Source organism: Clupea harengus, chromosome 25 (assembly GCF_900700415.2).
Source record: "Clupea harengus chromosome 25, Ch_v2.0.2, whole genome shotgun sequence".
Lineage (NCBI taxonomy): Eukaryota > Metazoa > Chordata > Actinopteri > Clupeiformes > Clupeidae > Clupea > Clupea harengus.
In genome coordinates this window covers 1,698,558-1,710,123 of record NC_045176.1, presented here as the reverse complement: position 1 = coordinate 1,710,123, position 11,566 = coordinate 1,698,558, and the positions used below count along the sequence as shown (strand labels likewise).

Sequence of the window (11,566 nt, the reverse complement as noted above, 5' to 3'; positions counted from 1 at the left end):
GAGATGATGGCTTTCATATCCTCATACTTTCATTACTGTGACTGTGTGTGAGTGTGTGTTGGTGTGTTTGTATACATGTATATGTGTATGTGTGCGCAGAAGCATGTGAGAGCGATAGAGGTTAGTATTTGAGTGTAGAGATTGAGGTTAGTATTTGAGTGTAGAGATAGATAGCGGTTAGTATTTGAATGTAGAGATTGAGGTTAGTATGTATAGATAGAGGTTAGTATTTGAGTGTAGAGATTGAGGTTAGTATTTGAGTGTAGAGATAGATAGCGGTTAGTATTTGAGTGTAGAGATAGAGGTTAGTATTTGAGTGTAGAGATAGATAGCGGTTAGTATTTGAGTGGAAGGTCTTAAAATTGCAAACACTGTGCCCTTGCCCAATACCGCACACACATGCTATCCTCCCTCTCTCTCGCCCCCCTCTCCCTCTCCCTCTCTCTCTCTCCCTCCCTCCCTCTCTCCCTCTCTCCCCCTCATCTCTCTCTCTCTCTCTCTCTCTCTCTCTTGCCCCCCCCCTCTCTCTCCCTCGTCCCCCCCCCCCCCACCCCCCCCCCCCACCCCCTTCATCCCCCTCTCTGCATGTGCGTGTTAAAGTCACACAGACTTCTGCTTCAGATGGATGAACCTCAGCTGCTCACACTCACTGTTTCTGCCTTTGACACAAAGCAGCTGTCTCTGGTAGAGATCGGAGCCACTACCACATCTATGCCGTAACAGGGCCGTATTAGAACCACATCTATGCCGTATCGGAACCACATCTATGCCGTATCGGAACCACATCTATGCCGTATCGAAACCACATCTATGCCGTATCGGAACCACATCTATGCCGTATCGGAACCACATCTATGCCGTATCAGAACCACATCTATGCCGTATCAGAACCACATCTATGCCGTATCGGAACCACATCTATGCCGTATCGGAACCTTATCTATGCCGTATCAGAACCACATCTATGCCGTATCAGAACCACATCTATGCCGTATCAGAACCACATCTATGCCGTATCAGAATCACATCAGCCCCACAACCACATTAACTAGTCCGCGTAAGAGCTCCCAAGACTTATGTCTTGATTAAACGGCAACTCTCCCCTAAGCAAAGAAAAGGCAAGTTTAAGTAGCCTTGACACTAGCCTACAATTGGCTCATGCCAATTATTGATTGCAGGTGTGTCATAGGCAGGCACCCACACCTGTGGCTCACAGCAGCCATAATTAAACACACACACACACACACACACACACAGGCACCAACAGCAGCCATACTTCAAACTTGATCCCATACAGCTGAGAAAAATGGACTGAGCCATACATAGCATCATGGCTAGTGAAGGCATAGCCGACACATACAATTTCAGCCAACATAATTATTATAAATAACTCGGGTTAACCCGGAAAGTTTTGGCATTTTAAAACACACACATAAGAAAAACACTTGCACCCTGTTCATCAATGAAGGCAGCTCAATGCTGCCGTGACGGTCACTTATGTACTCCATCACAGGCAGCTATAAACACACTACACACCAGCTAAACACACACACACACACACTACACACCAGCTAAACACACACACACACACACACTACACACCAACTAAACACACAAACACACACTACACACCAACTAAACACACACACACACACACTACACACCAACTAAACACACAAACACACACTACACACCAACTAAACACGCACACACACACTACACACCAACTAAACACGCACACATACACACACACCAACTAAACACGCACACACACACTGCACACCAACTAAACACGCACACACACACTGCACACCAACTAAACACGCACACATACACTACACACCAACTAAACACGCATACACTACACACCAACTAAACACGCACACATACACACACACCAACTAAACACGCACACACACACTACACACCAACTAAACACGCACACAAACACTACACACCAGCTAAACACACACACACACACACACACACACATTACACACACACACACACACACACACACACATTACACACACACTTCACACCAGTCTCTGACGGATCCCTCTCTCAGAGCTGAAGGATATGGCTAGTATTTCTCCATGAGGAGATTGCAGCCTTGCTGTGTGTGTGTGTGTGTGTGTGTTTCCCACTCTTGTTCTGTGCTGGTAAGACCCAGAGCCAAGACACACACACACATACACAAATACGCACCCACACAGACACACACACACACACACACACACACACACACACACACACACACACACACACACACAGGATTCCTGGCAGTGTACAACACTAGCCCTGGGAGCGTGGAGGCTAAGGTCATAGGTCGTGGGGAAGCCAATCGGCATCCAGTTCTGGATTCCAGCATGTTTGCTTTGTCCCAGTCATCTGCTTTGAAAGCTAATAGGGCTGTGACGGCACTGCATAACTCCTGACAACAGTGGAGACCCTCCTCCCAATGTTTCCCCAATACACACACACACAATATACACACACACACACACACACGCGCACGCACACACATGCACTTTAGTGTGTGAACACATTTAAATCTCTGGGCATTTTAATCCTGAGTGTACCAGAATGCACCTGTTGCCCTTGAGGGTAAATATGACACATGTACAGGTATGTGCTGTCAGTAAAATACCCATGATCCTCCACTGTACTCTCTCCTCCATCCCCACTGTCCTTTAGGCTCTGCAGCAAAGCACTGCTGTCTTGGTCTCTCACACACACACACACACACACACACACACACACACACACACACACACACACTCACACACACACACACTCACACACACACACTCACACACACACACTGCTGTCTCTGTCTCTCTTCCTGCTCTAGAGGGATGGAAACACACACACACACACACACACTGCTGTCTTGGTCTCTCACACACACACACACACACACACACATACACACACACACACACACACACATACACACACACACACACACACACACACACACACACACACACACACACTGCTGTCTTGGTCTCTCTCACACACACACACACACACTGCTGTCTTGGTCTCTCTCTCACACACACACACACACACACTCACACACACACACTGCTGTCTCGGTCTCTCTTCCTGCTCTAGAGGGATGGAAACACACACACACACACACACACACACACACACACACACACACACACTGCTGTCTTGGTCTCTCACACACACAGACACACGCACACACACACGCACACGCACACACACAGGAAACACTCAAGGCCCTGATTTCCTTCGCAGTCCTTTACGCATCAGTCAGTCCCCACCGCCAGGCTAATGGCATCGGTCTGAGCTCATAATCAGCTCAAATCTATCATCTAAAAGCAACACGCAGCTGAAACTCCACGCCCTCGGCCTTGGCTCGCACGGGTCCCCAGTGGAACCCTGTGTGTGTGTGTGTGTGTGTGTGTGTGTGTGTGTGTGTGTGTGTGTGTGTGTGTGTGTGTGTGTGTGTGTGTGTGTGTGTGTGTGTGTGTGTGTGTGTGTGGAACCCTCTCTGTTGCGGCTCTCAGGAGGAGGGAGAAGAACAAATAATCTTTCAAGTTTCTAATTCAGTGTTATTCTGTGCAATGTTGTATTTAACCTCCCAGGGGAGCTTGGAGCATTAACTCGATATCAGTGTTATTCTAGCCGCGCTGTGATACACCCTTGTGCTGTGTGTGTGTGTGTGTGTGTGTGTGTGTGTGTGTTGATAGCCATGCTAGAACATTTTTTTTTCACTTATCACAACATTGCTCTTTTTTGTGTGTGAAAAACCATCACCTTTAAAGGGGAGAAGGGCTGATTGAAACTCCAGTGGCACTTGCCAAAGAATGATGTCATCAGCCCCTGGTGCGTTCCTAGGGTTCCGTCAGTGTGCCGACATGTGCCATGACCTACAGGCTTATCCCACCGTGGTCTTTACTCTCTGTGGAGAGATGGAGAACGAGAGATTGAGGGAGGGCCATAGAGAGAGAGGTAGGGTGAGAGAAGAGAGAGACAGAGAGAGAGAGAGAGAGAGAGACAGAGAGACAGAGACAGAGAGAGAGACAGAGAGAGAGACACAGAGAGAGACACAGAGAGAGAGACAGAGAGCGAGAGAGAGAGACAGAGAGAGACAGAGAGAGACAGAGACAGACAGAGACAGACAGAGACAGACAGAGACAGACAGAGACAGACAGAGACAGACAGAGACAGACAGAGACAGAGAGAGACAGAGAGACAGAGAGACAGAGAGACAGAGACAGAGACAATTGTGGAGATGGGATAGGGCAGGAGGGAAAGAGCGTAAAGATGAACATGGCGATGAAGGAGGCATGCGGAGATGGGAGATGGACGACTGAGAGAGATGAGGAGGAAGGTTAGTTGAAGATGGACGACTGAGAGAGATGAGGAGGAAGGTTAGTTGAAGATGGACGACTGGTCCTGTCCTGGCCCTGAAAAATGTGATGTGACATGAGAATCGCTTTCCTAAGATGAATGTTTACTCATCTCAACATTGTAATGTCCTGCTGATATTTCAAATTTTCAAATTTAGGACATTGTGTATGTGCATGTGTGTGCGTGTCTGTATGAGTGTGTGTGTGTGTGCTATGTGTGTTCGTGTGTGAATGAGGGTGTGTGTGTGTGTGCTTGCCTACATATTTCCTCTGTGATCTTGAAAGAAACTCCACAACAACTTGCTCTTTTAAGAATGCTGACACCGCACACACACAAACACACACTCACACACACACACACACACACACACACACACACATACACTTCTGTAATAATCAGATTTTTCTGATTATTTTACTAACTGCCCCTCCCCCAGCATGGGATTGCACTGTTCAGTGCTATTATGCCGCACGCACGCACACACACATACACACACACACACACACACACGCACGCACACACACACACACGCACGCACACACACACACACGCACGCACACACACACATATGCACGCACACACACACACACGCACACACATACGCACACATACGCACATACACACATACACACACACACGCACATACACACACACACACACGCGCACACACGCACACGCACACACACACATATGCACACACACACACACGCACACACATACACATACGCACACATACGCAGACACACATACGCACATACACACACACACGCACACACACACACACATACGCACACACACACACGCACATACAAACACACACGCGCACACGCGCACACACGCACACACGCACACGCACACACACACCTATGCACACACACACACACACACACACACACACAGGCATGTGACGAGGAGCAGCAGGGCTACAGGAAGTCTGCTCTATACTATAGGGGAGATATGGCTTCCTGATGAGCCCTTGCCCTGACCCACCCATCTATCACTATCTGTCTGTCCGTTCAGAATCTCTCTCTCTCTCTCTCTCTCTCACACACACACTCACACAGACGTACACTCACTCACACACACACACACACACACACACACACACTCACAGACGTTCACACACACACACACACTCACACACTCACACACACACTCACACACACACACACAGGCACTCACCCATATAAACACACACACTGAAAAAGCACTGTCTAATAGGCACAGACAAGATAAACACAATTGATCACATCAGAACACACACACACACACACACACACACACACACACACACACACACACACACACACACACACACACACACACACACACACACATACCGACGACAGGGCTGTCCCTGGTTCTATCTTATCTATGTGTTTTCCTCAGAGGACACCCTGTGATATGTCCTTCAGCTTGCGTGGACATTCTTCGGTGGAGACAGGAAGTGCTCGCTGGCCAATGGCGGCACAGATTACATTGTTCCAGGCTGCCGTCCACCGTGACGGCTCCAATTGTGCAACAGTTGCTTTTCTTTTGTCCTATCGCATTCTAAAGTTCCCTCTCTTTCAAAGGGATAGGAATAGGATTTTTTTTTTTTTACCACTTCCGGAACGCTCGATTCCCAAACGTTCCGCATTGTTCTGCGTCATCAATTTCAGCCGACAGCTTTACAGTTATTTTGGCCGATGCCATTTCTTATGCCATTGTTTGGCTCCCTTGCCTGAATGTCAGCCAGATAACCCTGCCTCCCTCTAGGGTCCCAGGGTCCCAGGGTCCCCCCCCCCAGTGCTCCTGCTCCGGTCACCGCGGCCCCTTTGTGTGTGTGGTCCTCTGAAGTTGGGTTTGTGGGCCCAAACGCTCACAGGAACACACGCACACACACACACTCTAAAAGTAGCGCTCCTGCTTAAAACAGGAAGTTTGAGCATTTTGTTGTTGTTGCTGAAGATGCTTCTGCGACTGCAGCCAACCCTAAAACTGATTTATCCCTGACCCAGCACAGATCTGATGTATCCCTGACCCAGCACAGATCTGTGACCCAGAGGGCAACCGAGTCTGGGAAGAAACCAGCTCTGATCTGGCCCTGATTTGTCTGGTCTCCCCTGTGCTGCTACCCCGTCCCCGTCCCCGCCCCATTATACAACACTGTATTAACATTAGATGGGGGACCGGGATCAAAATGTGACCTGGACCCATAGTGCGAAAATTTTGTTTGACGTCGGCGTATTAATTGCAGCGGGACAATGAAAAAAAAAACTTTTCCCGGAGCATGAAAGTGTAGTGGGCGATAGGCTAATATTGACGTTATGGATACATTTGTGACACGAAATGCAAAGGTTGGCGATTCAATACCAGTGGCGAAAAAGACAGCTGATCCACTAAAAAATCAACCTAAAAGAAAATTTCAATACATTTCAATAAATTTGACAATTTTAAGCTTGGTCTACCATTTTATTGGAGCGATGAGGGACAGGTGAAAAGGCCCCCTTGTTCAAAGTGGGGAATGACAGAAAAAGTTTGAGAACCACTGACCTGTGTAAGTGTGTGTTTAAGAACCACTGTCCTACTTGTGTGAGTGTGTGTGTGAGTGTGTGTGTGTGTGTTGGAGAATCACTGATGTTGCTGAGGTGTAATGGAGCAGCTAGAGATGAACATTCCATACGCAGGACTAATAAACACACTGCCCCACGGCACATACCACTTCCTGTCGCCATGGTCTACTTCCTGTTTCCACATACTACTTCCTATGTGAAGCCCTGCAGCCTGAACATAACACCAAGGCATGATTCAACTCAATTCAATTCATTTCACAGAGTCCAAGGCCTGAACCCCCCTAGAGCAAGCATGTCGGCACCAGTGGCAAGGCAAAGTTCCCTTTAAACAGGAAGGAACCTTGGGCAGAACCCAGCCCATAGAAAGGGGGACCTGATGCCATGCCATGCCTGGATTCATTTTTTAACATTTATTTTAATATTTATTTTTTCCGTGTTGTTCTGCCCTCTTCCCGTTGCCAGCGGCGATGCCCTTTCTCATCATGACCATTGTGTTCCGGCCGTACCAGCGGGGCATCTACTGCGACGACGAGAGCATCCGATACCCCTACAAGTCCGACACCATCTCACACGGCATGATGGCAGCCATCACCATCTCCTGCTCCATCATCATTGTGAGTTACTGAGAAGATGCTCAATAAAACACACACACTCACACACACACACACACATTCACACTCACACACACACACACACACACACTCTCACACACACACACACACACTCACACACACTCACACTCGCACTCGCACTCGCACACTCACACACTCACACTCACACTCACACACACTCACACAAGTAGGTCAGTGGTTCTTAAACACACACACACACACACACACACACACACACTCACACACATACACTCGCACTCGCACACTCACACACACTCACACTCACACTCACACACGCTCTCACGCTCACACGCTCTCACACTCGCACTCGCACACTCACTCACACTCACACACACTCTCACACACTCACACTCACACAATCAAACACACACACTCACACTCACACACACACACAATCAAACACACACACACTCTCACACTCTCACACACACACAAACAAAGCTGACATTGAATATGTCCCCCCCCCCCCCCCCGTAGATCATGTCAGGTGAGGCCTACCTGGTGTACACCAAGCAGCTTCACTCCAACTCTGAGTTCAACCGCTACGTGGCGGCCCTCTATAAGGTGGTTGGAACCTTCGTCTTCGGTGCCTGCGTCAGCCAATCACTGACGGACCTGGCCAAGTTCACCATCGGCCGGCCGCGGCCCAACTTCATGGCCGTGTGCGCGCCCGTCGCCTGCACGGGTTACATGCTGGAGATTAACTGCACCGGGGCCCTCCGCAATGTCAGTGAGTCAAGGTGAGTGGAATTTATATTACAAGGAGAAGTAACCATCATATTTTATTTTATATTATATTATATTCTTTTTTTTTTTTTTTTTCTTCCACTCCAGTACATGTTGTTTTTTTCTTTTCTCCCCTCATACATTTTACAATGTGGCATACTATTGTCTACTATTACTGATTCTGTTTGTTTGTTTGTTTGTTTGTTTGTTTGTTTGTTTGCAGGTTGTCCTTCTACTCTGGACATTCCTCCTTCGGCATGTACAGCATGCTCTTCCTGGCAGTGAGTACTGTTATGTGCTGTTATGAGCTGTCATGAGCTGTCATGAGCTGTCATGAGCTGTCATGTGCTGTTATGACCTGTTATGAGCTGTTATGTACTGTTATGAGCTGTTATGAGCTGTTATGTGCTGTTATGTGCTGTCATGAGCTGTCATGAGCTGGTATGAGCTGTTATGAGCCGTTATGAGCTGTTATGTGCCGTCATGTGCTGTTATGACCTGTTATGAGCTGTTATGTGCTGTTATGAGCCGTTATGAGCTGTCATGTGCTGTACTTTCTATTGTGTGGAAACCCGTTGGTTAGTCATCCATGCCCATTGTGTTGTATGTAATGACCTTACTCTGTGGTTTGTAAAGAATGCACTCAGTGGAACAAGCTCAAGACCAGTGTTATCATTCTCTCCTCCCCTCTCTCCTCTCCCCTCTCCTCTCCCCCCTCCTCCTCTCTCCCCCCCCCTCCCCTCCCCCTCCGTCCCCAGCTGTATGTTCAGGCCCGCATGGTGGCCAAGTGGGCGCGGCTCCTGCGTCCCACAATCCAGTTCTTCCTGGTGGCTTTCGCCGTGTACGTGGGCTACACGCGCGTCTCCGACTACAAGCACCACTGGAGCGACGTCGTGGTAGGACTCCTGCAGGGGGCGCTCATCGCCATCCTCAACGTGAGTGACAGCAGCAGCAGCAGGAGAAGAAGCAAAATCATTTACTAACATAACAGACGTAGTAGTGTTGTGTGTGTGTGTGTGATCATGTAGTGTTGTGTGTGTGTGTGTGTGTGTGTGTGATCATGTAGTGTTGTGTGTGTGTGTGTGTGTGTGTGTGTGTGATCATGTAGTGTTGTGTGTGTGATCATGTAGTGTTGTGTGTGTGTGTGTGTGTGATCATGTAGTGTTGTGTGTGTGTGTGTGTGTGTGTGTGATCATGTAGTGTTGTGTGTGTGTGTGTGTGTGTGTGTGTGTGTGTGTGATCATGTAGTGTTGTGTGTGTGATCATGTAGTGTTGTGTGTGTGTGTGTGTGTGTGTGTGATCATGTAGTGTTGTGTGTGTGTGTGTGTGTGTGATCATGTAGTGTTGTGTGTGTGTGTGTGTGTGATCATGTAGTGTTGTGTGTGTGTGTGTGTGTGTGTGTGTGTGTGTGATCATGTAGTGTTGTGTGTGTGTGTGTGATCATGTAGTGTTGTGTGTGTGTGTGTGTGTGTGTGATCATGTAGTGGTGTGTGTGTGTGTGTGTGTGTGTGTGTGTGTGTGTGTGTGTGTGTGTGATCATGTAGTGTTGTGTGTGTGTGTGTGTGCGACGTCCTGGTAGGACTCCTGCAGGGGGCGCTCATCGCCATCCTCAACGTGAGTGACAGCAGCAGCAGCAGCAGCAGGAGAAGAAGCAAAATCATTCACTAACATAACAGAATGTCTAGATGAAGACCACCATTTCTAGATTATGTCAATGTTAAGATTTATTCACGTTATAGGTGTTGCTGGAGGGAGGAAAGAGTTTGGAGAAAGCACAACACAATTTCGGTACTGATACATGCCAGTGGAGCAGTCGAAGCAACATTCTATATCATTTCTGAAAAGCTAGGGAAAGTTCAATCCTATACAAATGAGGAGTGAATTTCGCCAGCAGCGGCCAATCAGATTGTTTGGTGTTGTCTCTGACAGGACTATGGTGTCGTTTCATTTGCTAAAAAGAAAAGCTTGGAGGGCCTTTATAAGGTGGTGTTGTTCCTGGTATGTTCAATATTTAATCCTGTGCTTACTTTAACAGAAATGACAGTTCTGATATAAAGACAAGATACCGGATAGCCTTCTAGTTGGCTAGCTTGCTAACTAGCTCGCTAGTCCAGTCTGTTGCACTGTGCCCACTCCTAGCATGTATCAGTACCGTTAGCCAGAGACCCGCTGTGTGGAATTATCATTATATTAATCCGGTTTATTCTGGCCCAGGTCTGGTTCTGGTCTTTGTGTGTGTGTGTGTGTGTGTGTGTGTGTGTTTGCTTGCTGTACTTATGAAGGTCACTAAGCATTTTCAGTTGAAACTTGTTTGCCCAATTAAATGTGTTACTCTGGCACATAACACATGTAAAAGTGTGTGTTTGTGTGTTTTATGTGTGTGTTTGTGTGTTTATGTGTGTGTGTGTGTGTGTGGACAGGTGCGTTACGTGTCTGACTTCTTTAAGACACGCCCCCCACTCTGTGCCCGATCGGACTCTGGTGAAAGTGAAGATCTGGAGAGGAAGCCCAGACTGCAGATCGCCGACGGCGAGCACCCTAACAACCACTACAGCTACCCGGGACCTGTGTGAAACCAACACACACACACACACACACACACATACACGCATACGCACGCACACACAAGCACATGCGCACACACACACACACACACACACACACACACACACACACACACACACACACACATATACAAACAGACATGCACTCCTGCACGCATATTTCATCCTATGCACATGCAAGCACACACTCACACGCAGACAGGTAGATTGTCATTGCTATTTCACCATTATACAGACTGAATCAATTCACACGCACACACACACACACACACCTACAAACAAATCAAGTACATACAATAATATGGACTTGCATCACTGAACTCTTCAGTCAGTTCATCATCTGGCTACTAAGCTTTATGGTCATTGTGTGTGAGTGTGTGGGTGGGTGTGTGTTTGTGGGTGTGTGTTTGTGTGTGCTGCGTGTGCTGTGTGTTGCTATCCACTTGTACACGTACGTGTATATACAGATGGACGTGTGTGTGTGTGTGTGTGTGTGTGTGTGTGTGTGTGTGTGTGTGTGTGTGTGTGTGTGTGTGTCTGTTTGTGATCGACTGTATTTGTGTGTACAAATGTGTATGTTCTTGTGAGTGTGAGTGCTGAACAAGCATGGCTTTTTTTATAACATCCTTTTATATTTGTTCTCCGTATGGCTGACTGCTGCATTCAGGGATCTCCTCGTATCTTAGTAAGGACTTCCTAG

General features: G+C 47.7%; 1 protein-coding gene across 2 annotated transcripts in view; it reads left to right on the top strand.

Annotated features, from left to right (window-relative positions):
• Positions 1-10,931, top strand: part of plpp2a (phospholipid phosphatase 2a) — a 28,727-nt gene extending 17,796 nt beyond the window's left edge. For both annotated transcript variants that reach the window (XM_031562963.2, XM_031562964.2), the window contains 5 exons: positions 7,407-7,558; positions 8,054-8,316; positions 8,526-8,583; positions 9,061-9,237; positions 10,723-10,931. In XM_031562963.2, coding sequence (XP_031418823.1) covers positions 7,407-7,558; positions 8,054-8,316; positions 8,526-8,583; positions 9,061-9,237; positions 10,723-10,875 — 803 coding nt within the window. In that variant the 3' untranslated portion in view covers positions 10,876-10,931. The remainder of the gene's footprint in view (positions 1-7,406; positions 7,559-8,053; positions 8,317-8,525; positions 8,584-9,060; positions 9,238-10,722) is intronic.
• Positions 10,932-11,566: the final 635 nt, after the last annotated feature.